The sequence below is a fragment of the Oncorhynchus clarkii genome, unplaced genomic scaffold, assembly GCF_045791955.1.
Source record: "Oncorhynchus clarkii lewisi isolate Uvic-CL-2024 unplaced genomic scaffold, UVic_Ocla_1.0 unplaced_contig_12443_pilon_pilon, whole genome shotgun sequence".
Classification (NCBI taxonomy): Eukaryota; Metazoa; Chordata; class Actinopteri; order Salmoniformes; family Salmonidae; genus Oncorhynchus; species Oncorhynchus clarkii.
Window position 1 is genome coordinate 364 of NW_027258706.1, and position 16,377 is coordinate 16,740.

Consider the following 16,377-nt stretch of genomic DNA (forward strand, 5'->3'; position numbering starts at 1 on the left):
CTACAGGGTTTAATCAATGATGTATATAAACCCTGGATTGCTGATGCAATGTATTGGTACTCCCCAGTAGGAGCAGTCCTCCATAGGAATGAATGGAACTCTACGATATTTCAATTAAATGTTTCAAGGACATGTATTTTTTGTTCTTGTACTGGGGACAGCAACATTCATAATGTTAAAAACTCCTACTTTAAAGATTATTTTTTAGCTCACATAAAACAATTTAGAAGTATGCATTAAGTCTGTAATAAAATACATGTGGCAAAAACGAATATAGATATTAGAAATGCTTATCTATAGCTTCCAATATTTTATTTTACATTGGTGGGGGAGTGGTAAGATGGAGGCACAGGGCTTCAACACAGCACCCGCATCAGTCATCTAGTGTATGTATAAATTATTGTGTTTAATCCCCCCAATGGTTAATCCAGGCAACAGAGTAATTGTGCCTATGGTCAATTTGTGTGTGTGTGTGTGTGTGTGTGTGTGTGTGTGTGTGTGTGTGTGTGTGTGTGTGTGTGTGTATGATAATCACAGCTTTGCACTAATTGGTACAGTGAGTGACTTTTTTATTTCCTAATTACCACTATAGTGTAGCCCGGACCTCTGCTGTGGTTAATGGCACCTGTGGTTAAATTGTCTCTGGTTTATTGGGCCATGGGTTGATATGGATTTGTGGGGTAATTATGCCAATGGCTATGTTTATCTGTGGGGCTAGCCTAGCGTTTCTGTGTGGCTATGGATATGTTAAGCTACATAAGAGTCGTCAGTGGGGCTAGCATTAGTGCTGCTGTGTGAATATAGATATGCTAAGCTACATGGGAGTCATGAACTCTCCTGCACAGGGTCACAGGGACCTCCATTTTGATCAAAATATGATACTTTTTCTAGAAGGTTTGGAATGTTTTGCTTACTTACTGCTTATCAGCCAAGCAGGAAATGAAATGCCATTGAAAACAAGCAGAAATATCCCAATCTTTACTTCGACTGCTACCCAAGAAACAAATGCATTTCGTTTTTTGATACCATTTTCGCCTCAAGGAAGGAAAAGCTGCACATTTCAAGGCCATTATCACCAGATCCTGTTATGGAATATATTCATTGTTAGGGAAGAGGAAGATAATTGTTCTTTGGGAAAAGTAAGATGTTTAAGAACAGGAACTAAGAGAGCAGTATTGAGAAGGAACTGCTCCGTTCATTTGAAAAACATTTGGTTTGTGTTCCAACTTCCCCTCTGGCACAGTTTTGTTATTCAAAAGAAAATACATGGGTCTAAACCAGGGAAGTGGGGAGACAACTTCCTTTAGTTTATATTCTGTGACCGCCATGGCATCTTTAAGTGATGTTTTAATTTAAATGTATCTTCATATCATCCTATAATGCCAGTGACCTTATTTATTAAAGTGTTTACTTGTTGATGTTGATTTGCTTGTCCTTGCTTGCTATCTGCATAACATGCCTTCCGTGCCCCCTTTCTGCTGCAGACAGTTGTAGAATTTATGAGGTATAAAAAAGCAACAAACTCTGACATTTGTTTCCATGGATACAGGCCATTGTAGATACGGTTGACAACCTCCTGAGGCCGGAAGCCCTGAAGTCCTGGGAAGACATGAATTCCACAGAGCAAACACACGCCGCCACCATGTTACTGGATACCCTGGAAGAAGGAGCCTTCGTCCTTGCCGACAACCTGATTGAGCCCGCTGTAGTCAAAGTGCCTGCAGACAATATCAGTATGTTTATTTTCTTCTCTCTACCCTCCCTGTCCGTCACTCATAAAAAGGAAAAACGAGACAGACACGTCTGCCAGTTGCAATCCACAGTTTAATTATAATTTTAATTGAACTGTGACCCTGTCTTGGAAGAAAATTACTTTGACCTCAGTAGTAAAATGTGCTTTTTTACAACAGTTTGTTATGTCCAAGGAAGTGGAAATTAACATTCACAACCATTCTATAGAAAGATACTGATGTTAGTTTCCGTGGGCTTCTCATTCTAGACACAGAAAAATAACCTGGACAGCTATTCCTCCAGGAGAAAGGCAAAGTGGTTTTTAAAAAGACCACATTTAGTTGAAGTCACAGTAGGAGGTTTGATGTCTCGCTCAGCGCCAGGCAAGCTAATATGTTCTCACAGGCAGTTTATTAGCAATGTGATCTCATTCATTTAAGTCAGCTTTGTGCAGTGAACTGTCATTTTCCCACACAAGCCTCTTTGTTCCATGGTTATGAGTTCCCCGCTCGCCTTGCAAGATGAGCTGTCCAGTCTCCTTATGGAAAATCTAAGAAATCAATTGAATAATTTCATATTCTATATGGTAGCTATATCCTCTAACCATGCCTTAACTCTTTCTCAGTAAATGGTAAATAGAAGCAGATAAGGAAAAGCTTATACACTGCACCATGAATACTTGCATAGTTTATGTGCTTTTAGCACACAAGGCCTCAACAATAGATTTCTGAGAGAGAGAGAGAGAGAGAGAGAGAGAGAGAGAGAGAGAGAGAGAGAGAGAGAGAGAGAGAGAGAGAGAGAGAGAGAGAGAGAGAGAGAGAGAGAGAGAGAGAGAGAGAGAGAGAGAGAGAGAGAGAGAGAGAGAGAGAGAGAGACCAAAGGGGAAGACATGGTAAAACGTTTTATCTGCAGCAGGTTGTATGGTGGTGTGATCTTTCTCCCTGAGGAGCTCTGTAGACCGGGGTTACCAGGAGCAGCTTAGTGCATTTTTTTTTATATATAGTAAATAGCACTGGATGGGATATTGATTGGATTCTGTAGCAGGAACACTGGACATAGCTGCTCTCTTGTTTCACCCTTCCCAACCTTTATATCAGAGCTCTATTAAACACTGTGTGTTGCAATTGAAACCAATGATGTATATAAACCCTTAATTGCTGATTCTATGTGTTTTTACAATTGTGGGGAGTGCCAAGATGGAGGTACGGTGGCTTCAACACAGCACCCCTTAATAGTCATCTAGTGTATCTATAAATCATTGATTGAAACGTGATCTTTTAGTAATGTATACCACCAACATTCCCGAATCCTTTTTCCCTCCTCCCCCTCTACCTCCCTCTCTCCTTGTCCTTCTCCAGTGCTGGATGTGTATGTGCTCAGTACAGACGGCCAGGTGCAGGACTTCAGGTTCCCCCAGACCAGCAAGGGCGGAGCCTCCATTCAGCTGTCTGCAAACACAGTCAAAGTCAACAGTAAAAACGGTAACTTTTTGAATGAATGAATGAATGAGATCATGCTGAAGGATAATTGTCCTTCACTGAGAAAGTGGCTAAAGGATAGAAATGAGCAGCAATTTTATACGTTCACAATGCCACCGCAAATCTTATTCTCTTTTTTCCCCAGGTGTGGCCAAGCTGGTGTTTGTCCTCTACAAGCACCTGGGCCAGTTCCTCAGTACAGAGAACGCCACGCTCCGAGGAGGAGGACGTAACCTCTCAGACCTGACCGTCAACTCGCACATCCTGGCCGCCTCCATCACCAAGGAGTCCAGCCGTGTGTTCGTGTCTGACCCCGTCATCTTCACCCTGGAGCATCTCGACGTGAGTTCCCCTTCCCCTGAGAAAACTCTGGAGCCCTAGTGTCATTCTGCGGTGTTGTTCAGTGCAGGGGGAAATAGTGGGAAAGGAAATGGCAGTGTGGTCTTTAGTAGTTGGAGGATCAACGCCAATGTCATAAGATACAGCTGCACTGTGAGCACGGCTGTAAAATATCCATACTTGTGTACATCTGGAACTCCCACGGTTATACGTTTGTTAGTTTACATAGAACATGCTACCATGTTTATGCCATGGTATTCTGCAATTGTTTATAATTTACTGAAATTGTGTATAATTACACTTGGCATGACAGACAAATAAATCAAATCAAATTTTATTAGGCTCTTACCCAGATTAGTAGATCTGCACTGTTCCTACACACACTCACTAGACTATATACATATATATATATATATATATATATATATATATATATATATATATATATATATATATATATAGTATACTGAACTCAAATCTTAGCCTGCTGTTAATTGCCTTTTGATGGAAAATAACAGTATCTATATATAGGTAAGAAGCATATGTACTCTAAAGTAATGTGTTAGTTTGTTTTAAACAATGCTTAGAATGTTATTGTTTGTGGTATTTAAAAGGTTTCCTCATGTGTTGCTTATTGAGAACTTCTACAACCCTAACTGTTAACTATTTGTCTGAAACAATGTTCTTATTTCTTAATGTCCTGCTCTGTAGAAGGAGCACTACGACAACCCCAACTGCTCATTCTGGAACTACTCAGAGAGGAGTATGATAGGCTACTGGTCCACTCAGGGCTGTAAGCTCCTGGACACCAACAAGAGCCACACCACCTGTTCCTGTAGTCACCTGACCAACTTTGCCATCCTAATGGCCCATAGAGGGAACGTGGTGAGTGGCCTTCAAGGGGTTCTATCATGCCGTGGGGTTGGACTCCACTGATGGATGTAATATGTATGCATGTTCCCATCTAGGGAACATGGTGAGTGGCTGGTTCAAACCATCCCCTAGCTAGCCACTAACCCCCTAGACACTTGTGTAGATCAGAGAGGATTGTATACAGTACCAGTCAAAAGTTTGGACACACCTACTCATTCAAGGGTTTTTCTTTACCTTTACTATTTTCTACATTGTAGAATAACAGTGAAGACATAAAAACTATGAAATAACACATATGGAATCATGTAGTAACCCCAAAAAAATTCTACAAATCAAAATACATTTTATATTTTATATTCTTCAAAGTGGCCACCCTTTGCCTTGATGACAGCTTTCCACAGTCTTGACGTTCTCTCCCCACCTCTACCTTGTCACAACACGACTGATTGGCCCAAACACATAAAGAAGGAAAGAAATTCCACAAATTAACTTTTAACAAGGCACATCTGTTAATTGAAATGCATTCCAGGTGACTACCTCATGAAGCTGGTTGAGAGAATGCCAAGAGTGTGCAAAGCTGTCATTATGACAAAGGGTTGCCACTTTGAATAATCTAAATATACAATATATTTAGCTTTGTTTTAACACTTTTGTTGGTTGCTACATGATTCCGTATGTGTTATTTCATAGTTTTGATTATTCTACAATGTAGAACATTTTTAAAAAATAAAGAAAAACCCTGGAATGAGTAGGTGTGTCTAAACTTTTGACTAGTGCTGTATGTGTAAGAAATATGGTGGAATGTCCACCATTCTTGTCCTCTGTGGAATTGTAACCATATTGTGGATACCCATCCAATCCTATTAGATATACATAAGTCTCTAGGGCGGGGATGGGCAACTGACGACCATTGTTGGCCCGCCCGCAATACAAAAAACAATTTAATTCAGTCGGGGTCTCAAATTACTGTTGAGAGTTAGAATAGTAGAATACAGGTGCGATTTTGTCATTTGGAAGCGCGTCAAAGTTTTTCTTTTTCTATATTAAGAGCTGCAAACATTTCTCTCAACCCCATGGCAAAGTGAATAGAAATGCAGGAAATTAGCTGTAAAACTGCACATTTTTGTCTCTGCCCCATGGCAAAATGAGTAGAATTGCATGAAATTAGTTAGAAATGACAAATGACATGGCAAAATGTGTAGAATTTCCAGCAAAAAGTTTCTTAAGGCCCCCAAAGGCTAGAACCGCCTCTGACTGCAAGTGTGGGTATGGATGTGGGTACCCAGACCCGAGAGCCACTGTGGCCCCTCATGATGAGTTGATTTTTTTATGGCCCCCACCCCCATCAAAGTTGCCCATCCCTGCTCTAGGGGGTAGGGGCTAGGGGTTGATTTGGGATTTAAGGACACTAGTGAATCTACCCCATCCCCCTCGTCGTATGTACTGTACAGTATGTATGTGGAGGGGATTGTTGGAGGGATGGGAGTTGAGGTGAGGAATGGGGTTAGTTAATGTATGTGGAGAGGATTGTTGGAGGGATGGGAGTTGAGGTGAGGAATGGGGTTAGGTAATGTATGTGGAGGGGATTGTTGGAGGGATGGGAGTTGAGGTGAAGAATGGGGTTAGGTAATGTATGTGGGGGGGATTGTTGGAGGGATGGGAGTTGAGGTGAAGAATGGGGTTAGTTAATGTATGTGGAGAGAAGCGGAAGGAGGCTGTCACTTACTTTGCCGTAAGCAAAAAAGCAGGAGATCGCAGGCATAAGATACTGTAGTGAGAGCTAGCTGAAACATTATTGGAAATAAATGACATTTTACCTATGGTCCGTGACTAATAGCCTTCACGCACGTCTGCTGGAATCATACACAGGAAAACGTACACGGTGGCCCTGCATAACGCTTCTTTCATTTGCATTTCCACTCAACGACATGAAGTAGGTGAGATCCATTTGCAAGCAAAATGCAATTACAATCCAATTTATGATGAATATAATGTGCTGCAAGCATCTACCCAGTAATAAACGTGGAACGTAAGTTTGTGGTTTATATAATAACATGTCCCGACTCATGAACTCTTCCCTTCACAAACCCCAAACCTTTACAACCCTTCACCACAAGGAGAAACCAGAGTCCCTGAGCTAGGTCTTCCCGTCACACCAGCCCTACACCTCAACTACAACTCCTCCTGGCCTGCCCTCAATAAAATGACTCATATCACGGAACGCATTACCTCATGTTCAGACCACTGTCCCTGAGTGATATTCTGGATGGTGAAGCCGTCTATTTTTTTTGCATAGCCTACGTTGGAATGTGTTCATTTTCATGGGTTGTGACACACACTTTAATCAGTCCTTCACAGAGTGATCCCACACTATATTTTATAATGTCATCCCTTCACAGAGTGATCCCACACTATATTTTATAATGTCATCCCTTCACAGAGTGATCCCACACTGTATTTTATAATGTCATCCCTTCACAGAGTGATCCCACACTGTATTTTATAATGTCATCCCTTCACAGAGTGATCCCACACTATATTTTATAATGTCATCCCTTCACAGAGTGATCCCACACTATATTTTATAATGTCATCCCTTCACAGTGATCGCACACTATATTTTATAATGTCATCCCTTCACAGAGTGATCCCACACTATATTTTATAATGTCATCCCTTCACAGAGTGATCGCACACTATATTTTATAATGTAATCCCTTCACAGAGTGATCCCACACTATATTTTATAATGTCATCCCTTCACAGAATGATCCCACACTATATTTTATAATGTCATCTCTTCACAGAGTGATCCCACACTATATTTTATAATGTCATCTCTTCACAGAGTGATCCCACACTATATTTTATAATGTCATCTCTTCACAGAGTGATCCCACACTATATTTTATAATGTCATCCCTTCACAGAGTGATCCCACACTATATTTTATAATGTCATCCCTTCACAGAGTGATCCCACACTATATTTTATAATGTCATCCCTTCACAGAGTGATCGCACACTATATTTTATAATGTCATCCCTTCACAGAGTGATCCCACACTATATTTTATAATGTCATCTCTTCACAGAGTGATCCCACACTATATTTTATAATGTCATCTCTTCACAGAGTGATCCCACACTATATTTTATAATGTCATCCCTTCACAGAGTGATCCCACACTATATTTTATAATGTCATCCCTTCACAGAGTGATCCCACACTATATTTTATAATGTCATCTCTTCACAGAATGATCCCACACTATATTTTATAATGTCATCCCTTCACAGAGTGATCCCACACTATATTTTATAATGTCATCTCTTCACAGAGTGATCCCACACTATATTTTATAATGTCATCTCTTCACAGAGTGATCCCACACTATATTTTATAATGTCATCTCTTCACAGAGTGATCCCACACTATATTTTATAATGTCATCCCTTCACAGAGTGATCCCACACTATATTTTATAATGTCATCCCTTCACAGAATGATCCCACACTATATTTTATAATGTCATCTCTTCACAGAGTGATCCCACACTATATTTTATAATGTAATCTCTTCACAGAGTGATCCCACACTATATTTTATAATGTCATCCCTTCACAGAGTGATCCCACACTATATTTTATAATGTCATCCCTTCACAGAATGATCCCACACTATATTTTATAATGTCATCTCTTCACAGAGTGATCCCACACTATATTTTATAATGTAATCTCTTCACAGAGTGATCCCACACTATATTTTATAATGTCATCCCTTCACAGAGTGATCCCACACTATATTTTATAATGTCATCTCTTCACAGAGTGATCCCACACTATATTTTATAATGTCATCTCTTCACAGAGTGATCCCACACTATATTTTATAATGTAATCTCTTCACAGAGTGATCCCACACTATATTTTATAATGTCATCCCTTCACAGAGTGATCCCACACTATACTTTATAATGTCATCTCTTCACAGAGTGATCCCACACTATATTTTATAATGTCATCCCTTCACAGAGTGATCCCACACTATATTTTATAATGTCATCCCTTCACAGAGTGATCCCACACTATATTTTATAATGTCATTTATAATGTCATTTTATAATGCGATCCCCCAATATATGTTATAACATGTCGCGCTTTTGTGACCGCTTACTAAGGACTTTACATTGGCAGGGCATCATCTGTTTCCTGCAGTAGATGTTGAGTTTTCAAACCCTCAGTGAGCCAGGACATTCATGTTATGCCAAGGTTCGTTGATGGGGACATGAAGTCTGTCATGTTTTATGTTTTCCGGCAGGCTATTGGGTCTAAACCCTCCCTCCTGTGTTGCCTCATGTTTCTGATTGGTTCAGCTAGATGCTGAGTTAAATCCCTTTATAAATATCTGTATATATCATTATACCAGATTATTGGGTTTACTTAAGATTATATAGCATATACTGATAAATGTTGGGAACGGGATTTGTTTAAAGTGGCCTGAGAAAGGAAGGTGGCGGTGGTACTGTACTAGATAGCGTGGTCTCTGTCTTCCTACTTGTTGTATTCCCTAACATTTGAATAAGATAAAAAGGTCTTCGCAACAAAGAAAAGCTTATTAGGTCTAACCACCCCCTGTGTTTAGCTACATCCGGCAGGTTGTTGCTTCTAACCCCAATGTCATGTTAGGTCTTAGATCCGGCAAGTTATTGGTTCTAACTCCGGCGGTTTGTGTCTCTCTGCCCTGTCCTCCAGGCAGAGGGGAGTGTCCATGAGCTGCTGCTGACGGTGATAACCCGGATGGGAATCGCTGTGTCGCTGGTGTGTCTGGCCATCAGCCTCTTCACCTTCTGCTTCTTCAGGGGCCTTCAGAGCGACCGCAACACCATCCACAAGAACCTCTGCCTCAACCTTTTCATTGCTGAGCTGGTCTTTCTTGTGGGCATCAATATGACTGAACCCAAGGTAAGGAGTGCGGGTGCCCCCAGAGCGTACACATGGATCGGAGTGGGCTTCGATGCACAGTTATTTTGGCTAATTATCATTGTGTTCCCAGGGAATATGTTCCAGTTATCTATGCCTACTTTAACTTCCCTGGTCTCAATGCAGCTTCAATGCCACTGTCCCTGTACCGCTCTATGTGTAACCTTTAAATGTGTCCCCATCCCAGCTGGTGTGTTCCATCATTGCGGTCGTTCTTCATTTCTTCTTCCTCGCGGCGTTTGCCTGGATGTGCCTGGAGGGCGTGCAGCTCTACCTCATGCTGGTTGAGGTGTTTGAGAGTGAGTTCTCCCGCAGGAAGTACTATTACGCCTCAGGATACCTCTTTCCCGCTGTGGTGGTGGGAATCTCGGCCGCCATCGACTACCGCAGCTACGGGACACCGAGAGCGTAAGTAACATCTTATCACATCTGTAGACCTTCTCTTTGTGTTCTTGGTACAAAATGCAGAAGTTAAGAAGTAGTGCCCGTGCGTCCAGTAACCGCCAGGTGCAGGGTACGAAAAGTAATGTCAAGAAAGATAGAAATAAAGATAGATACCCTCTTCAGATGTTGACCTTGGGGTGGAAACGCCGCACAATAAAACTGGGATCATTCAACAGTATCTATCTTCCTTTCTTGGTGCAGAGAGCATCAGGTCTCCCAAGCCAGCCAGCTCCAGATCAAGACTCCCTTTCTTCGCACATAGATAGATATATTGCTAATGAGAGCTACATCACAGGCCCCAGTCTCCCACTGCCTCTGCCTCCTGGCAAATGTACACCCTGTCATAGAGGAAAGCTGTGAGCAAAACTACTACATTAATGAGTTGTCTGGCCGGTTGGTTGCTCTGGTCTGGTGTGTTCTCTGTGAGCTAGTTTTTTCTCTCTTGACCTTAATTCTTTAAACTTTTCTTCTCCAGTGGCCTTTATCCAAGAAACAAGCCATATGATTTGTCGCAGGCTTTTCTTTTTCCAGAGGGAGTTATGTAAATTGGATATTCTTTTTACATTTGGGTCTGTAGTGCAGCACTTCCTGCATTTGAATGAACATATTATCTGATAATACATACAGTAGCTTCAGCACAAATCTTGTAGGAACTATTTGTGTGTACGTTTTGACTGTGTTTAGGGTCAAAAGTATAGCCAGACTGCTCTCTCAATTGTAGACATTGGCAGACTGAAGTCATGAATGCAATACCAGTGCTGATGTATGGCTCACAGCCAGAATGTGTTCAAGGTCAGGTTCTCTCTGTGGTCCAGAATGACAATCACTATTCTATTGCTGTAGTAACTATATCATCATGTCATCTAGCTAGTCTAAAAGCCAGGCTGGCTACTGATCAGTAGGATACATTGTGATAAATGCTGCTGTGTTTTTAGAGTGTAGAAAATGCAGAGATGTCACAGTCACAGTGGGGGAGACAGAATAGATCATTTGCTCTTGAGGGATGTCGATCACCTGATCACATGACCATGTTCCATTGCAGCTGCTGGCTGAGGGTGGATAACCACTTCATTTGGAGCTTCATAGGACCTGTCACCTTCATTATCATGGTAAGCCACATTATACTTTATGGGATGTGTGTGTGTCTATGATGGCATGAAAGTCCGGTATATTATGTGCATTATTCATACAGTATGGGATTGAGTGTCTGTGTCTCTGACTAAGTCTGTTACTATGTTGGTATCTGTGTCTGTGTCTCTGCCTACGTCTGTTACTATGTTGGTATCTGTGTCTGTGTCTCTGCCTACGTCTGTTACTATGTTGGTATCTGTGTCTGTGTCTCTGCCTACGTCTGTTACTATGTTGGTATCTGTGTCTGTGTCTCTGCCTACGTCTGTTACTATGTTGGTGTCTGTGTCTCTGCCTACGTCTGATACTATGTTGGTATCTGTGTCTGTGTCTGCCTACGTCTGTTACTATGTTGGTATCTGTGTCTGTGTCTGCTTACGTCTGTTACTATGTTGGTATCTGTGTCTGTGTCTCTGCCTACGTCTGTTACTATGTTGGTATCTGTGTCTGTGTCTCTGCCTACGTCTGTTACTATGTTGGTGTCTGTGTCTCTGCCTACGTCTGTTACTATGTTGGTATCTGTGTCTGTGTCTGCCTACGTCTGTTACTATGTTGGTATCTGTGTCTGTGTCTCTGCCTACGTCTGTTACTATGTTGGTATCTGTGTCTGTGTCTTTGTCTGTTACTATGTTGGTATCTGTGTCTGTGTCTGCCTACGTCTGTTACTATGTTGGTATCTGTGTCTGCCTACGTCTGTTACTATGTTGGTATCTGTGTCTGTGTCTGCCTACGTCTGTTACTATGTTGGTGTCTGTGTCTCTGCCTACGTCTGTTACTATGTTGGTATCTGTGTCTGCCTACGTCTGTTACTATGTTGGTATCTGTGTCTGTGTCTCTGCCTACGTCTGTTACTATGTTGGTGTCTGTGTCTCTTCCTACGTCTGTTACTATGTTGGTATCTGTGTCTGTGTCTGCCTACGTCTGTTACTATGTTGGTGTCTGTGTCTCTGCCTACGTCTGTTACTATGTTGGTGTCTGTGTCTGCCTACGTCTGTTACTATGTTGGTATCTGTGTCTGTGTCTCTGCCTACGTCTGTTACTATGTTGGTGTCTGTGTCTCTGCCTACGTCTGATACTATGTTGGTATCTGTGTCTGTGTCTCTGCCTACGTCTGTTACTATGTTGGTGTCTGTGTCTCTGCCTACGTCTGTTACTATGTTGGTATCTGTGTCTGTGTCTCTGCCTACGTCTGTTACTATGTTGGTGTCTGTGTCTCTGCCTACGTCTGTTACTATGTTGGTATCTGTGTCTGTGTCTCTGCCTACGTCTGTTACTATGTTGGTGTCTGTGTCTGTGCCTCTGCCTACGTCTGTTACTATGTTGGTATCTGTGTCTGTGTCTCTGCCTACGTCTGTTACTATGTTGGTATCTGTGTCTGTGTCTCTGCCTACGTCTGTTACTATGTTGGTATCTGTGTCTCTGCCTACGTCTGTTACTATGTTGGTATCTGTGTCTGTGTCTGCCTACGTCTGTTACTATGTTGGTGTCTGTGTCTCTGCCTACGTCTGTTACTATGTTGGTATCTGTGTCTGTGTCTCTGCCTACGTCTGTTACTATGTTGGTATCTGTGTCTGTGTCTCTGCCTACGTCTGTTACTATGTTGGTGTCTGTGTCTCTGCCTACGTCTGTTACTATGTTGGTGTCTGTGTCTCTGCCTACGTCTGTTACTATGTTGGTATCTGTGTCTGTGTCTCTGCCTACGTCTGTTACTATGTTGGTATCTGTGTCTGTGTCTCTGCCTACGTCTGTTACTATGTTGGTGTCTGTGTCTCTGCCTACGTCTGATACTATGTTGGTATCTGTGTCTGTGTCTCTGACTACGTCTGTTACTATGTTGGTATCTGTGTCTGTGTCTCTGCCTACGTCTGTTACTATGTGGGTATCTGTGTCTGTGTCTCTGCCTACGTCTGTTACTATGTTGGTATCTGTGTCTGTGTCTCTGCCTACGTCTGTTACTATGTTGGTGTCTGTGTCTCTGCCTACGTCTGTTACTATGTTGGTATCTGTGTCTGTGTCTCTGCCTACGTCTGTTACTATGTGGGTATCTGTGTCTGTGTCTCTGCCTACGTCTGTTACTATGTTGGTATCTGTGTCTGTGTCTGCCTACGTCTGTTACTATGTTGGTATCTGTGTCTGTGTCTCTGCCTACGTCTGTTACTATGTTGGTGTCTGTGTCTCTGCCTACGTCTGTTACTATGTGGGTATCTGTGTCTGTGTCTCTGCCTACGTCTGTTACTATGTTGGTGTCTGTGTCTCTGCCTACGTCTGTTACTATGTTGGTATCTGTGTCTGTGTCTGCCTACGTCTGTTACTATGTTGGTATCTGTGTCTCTGCCTACGTCTGTTACTATGTTGGTATCTGTCTGTGTCTCTGCCTACGTCTGATACTATGTTGGTATCTGTGTCTCTGCCTACGTCTGTTACTATGTTGGTATCTGTGTCTGTGTCTGCCTACGTCTGTTACTATGTTGGTATCTGTGTCTCTGCCTACGTCTGTTACTATGTTGGTATCTGTCTGTGTCTGCCTACATCTGATACTATGTTGGTATCTGTGTCTCTGGCTACGTCTGTTACTATGTTGGTATCTGTGTCTGTGTCTGCCTACGTCTCTTACTATGTTGGTGTCTGTGTCTCTGCCTACGTCTGTTACTATGTTGGTGTCTGTGTCTCTGCCTACGTCTGTTACTATGTTGGTGTCTGTGTCTGCCTACGTCTGTTACTATGTTGGTATCTGTGTCTGTGTCTGCCTACGTCTGTTACTATGTTGGTGTCTGTGTCTCTGCCTACGTCTGTTACTATGTTGGTATCTGTGTCTGTGCCTCTGCCTACGTCTGTTACTATGTTGGTATCTGTGTCTGTGTCTCTTCCTACGTCTGTTACTATGTGGGTATCTGTGTCTGTGTCTCTGCCTACGTCTGTTACTATGTTGGTATCTGTCTGTGTCTCTGCCTACGTCTGTTTTTATGTTGGTATCTGTGTCTGTGTCTCTGCCTACGTCTGTTACTATGTTGGTATCTGTGTCTGTGTGTCTGCCTACGTCTGTTACTATGTTGGTGTCTGTGTCTCTGCCTACGTCTGTTACTATGTTGGTGTCTGTGTCTCTGCCTACGTCTGTTACCATGTTGGTATCTGTGTCTCTGCCTACGTCTGTTACTATGTTGGTATCTGTCTGTGTCTCTGTCTACGTCTGATACTATGTTGGTATCTGTGTCTCTGCCTACGTCTGTTACTATGTTGGTGTCTGTGTCTGCCTACGTCTGTTACTATGTTGGTGTCTGTGTCTCTGCCTACGTCTGTTACTATGTTGGTGTCTGTGTCTCTGCCTACGTCTGTTACTATGTTGGTGTCTGTGTCTCTGCCTACGTCTGTTACTATGTTGGTGTCTGTGTCTGCCTACGTCTGTTACTATGTTGGTGTCTGTGTCTCTGCCTACGTCTGTTACTATGTTGGTGTCTGTGTCTCTGCCTACGTCTGTTACTATGTTGGTGTCTGTGTCTCTGCCTACGTCTGTTACTATGTTGGTGTCTGTGTCTCTGCCTACGTCTGTTACTATGTTGGTGTCTGTGTCTCTGCCTACGTCTGTTACTATGTTGGTGTCTGTGTCTGCCTACGTCTGTTACTATGTTGGTGTCTGTGTCTCTGCCTACGTCTGATACTATGTTGGTGTCTGTGTCTGTGTCTCTGCCTACGTCTGTTACTATGTTGGTGTCTGTGTCTCTGCCTACGTCTGATACTATGTTGGTGTCTGTGTCTCTGCCTACGTCTGTTACTATGTTGGTGTCTGTGTCTCTGCCTACGTCTGATACTATGTTGGTATCTGTGTCTCTGCCTACGTCTGTTACTATGTTGGTATCTGTCTGTGTCTCTGCCTACGTCTGTTACTATGTTGGTATCTGTGTCTGTGTCTGCCTACGTCTGTTACTATGTTGGTATCTGTGTCTGTGTCTGCCTACGTCTGTTACTATGTTGGTATCTGTGTCTCTGCCTACGTCTGTTACTATGTTGGTATCTGTGTCTGTGTCTGCCTACGTCTGTTACTATGTTGGTGTCTGTGTCTGTGTCTCTGCCTACGTCTGTTACTATGTTGGTGTCTGTGTCTGTGTCTCTGCCTACGTCTGTTACTATGTTGGTATCTGTGTCTGTGTCTCTGCCTACGTCTGATACTATGTTGGTGTCTGTGTCTCTGCCTACGTCTGATACTATGTTGGTATCTGTGTCTGTGTCTCTGCCTACGTCTGTTACTATGTTGGTGTCTGTGTCTCTGCCTACGTCTGTTACTATGTTGGTGTCTGTGTCTGTGCCTACGTCTGATACTATGTTGGTGTCTGTGTCTCTGCCTACGTCTGATACTATGTTGGTGTCTGTGTCTGCCTACGTCTGTTACTATGTTGGTATCTGTGTCTGTGTCTCTGCCTACGTCTGTTACTATGTTGGTGTCTGTGTCTGTGTCTCTGCCTACGTCTGTTACTATGTTGGTATCTGTGTCTGTGTCTCTGCCTACGTCTGATACTATGTTGGTGTCTGTGTCTCTGCCTACGTCTGATACTATGTTGGTATCTGTGTCTGTGTCTCTGCCTACGTCTGTTACTATGTTGGTGTCTGTGTCTCTGCCTACGTCTGTTACTATGTTGGTGTCTGTGTCTGTGCCTACGTCTGATACTATGTTGGTGTCTGTGTCTCTGCCTACGTCTGTTACTATGTTGGTGTCTGTGTCTGTGTCTCTTCCTACGTCTGTTACTCTGTTGGTATCTGTGTCTCTGCCTACGTCTGTTACTATGTTGGTATCTGTGTCTCTGCCTACGTCTGATACTATGTTGGTGTCTGTGTCTCTGCCTACGTCTGATACTATGTTGGTGTCTGTCTGTGTTTCTGCCTACGTCTGAAACTATGTTGGTGTCTGTCTGTGTCTCTGCCTACGTCTGTTACTATGTTGGTGTCTGTGTCTCTGCCTACGTCTGATACTATGTTGGTGTCTGTCTGTGTCTCTGCCTACGTCTGATACTATGTTGGTGTCTGTGTCTCTGCCTACGTCTGTTACTATGTTGGTGTCTGTGTCTCTGCCTACGTCTGATACTATGTTGGTGTCTGTGTCTGCCTACGTCTGTTACTATGTTGGTATCTGTGTCTGTGTCTGCCTACGTCTGTTACTATGTTGGTGTCTGTGTCTCTGCCTACGTCTGATACTATGTTGGTATCTGTGTCTGTGTCTGCCTACGTCTGTTACTATGTTGGTATCTGTGTCTGTCTCTGCCTACGTCTGTTACTATGTTGGTATCTGTGTCTCTGCCTACATCTGATACTATGTTGGTATCTGTGTCTCTGCCTACGTCTGTTACTATGTTCGTGTCTGTGTCTCTGCCTACGTCTGTTACTATGTTGGTATCTGTGTCTCTGCCTAC

General features: G+C 42.7%; 1 protein-coding gene across 2 annotated transcripts in view; it reads left to right on the top strand.

Annotated features, from left to right (window-relative positions):
• Positions 1–536: 536 nt before the first annotated feature.
• Positions 537–16,377, top strand: part of LOC139398294 (adhesion G protein-coupled receptor L2-like) — a 42,243-nt gene continuing 26,402 nt past the window's right edge. For both annotated transcript variants that reach the window (XM_071144349.1, XM_071144350.1), the window contains exons 1-7: positions 537–1,733; positions 3,090–3,212; positions 3,355–3,551; positions 4,260–4,433; positions 9,179–9,388; positions 9,594–9,814; positions 10,893–10,959. In XM_071144349.1, coding sequence (XP_071000450.1) covers positions 1,610–1,733; positions 3,090–3,212; positions 3,355–3,551; positions 4,260–4,433; positions 9,179–9,388; positions 9,594–9,814; positions 10,893–10,959 — 1,116 coding nt within the window. In that variant the 5' untranslated portion in view covers positions 537–1,609. The remainder of the gene's footprint in view (positions 1,734–3,089; positions 3,213–3,354; positions 3,552–4,259; positions 4,434–9,178; positions 9,389–9,593; positions 9,815–10,892; positions 10,960–16,377) is intronic.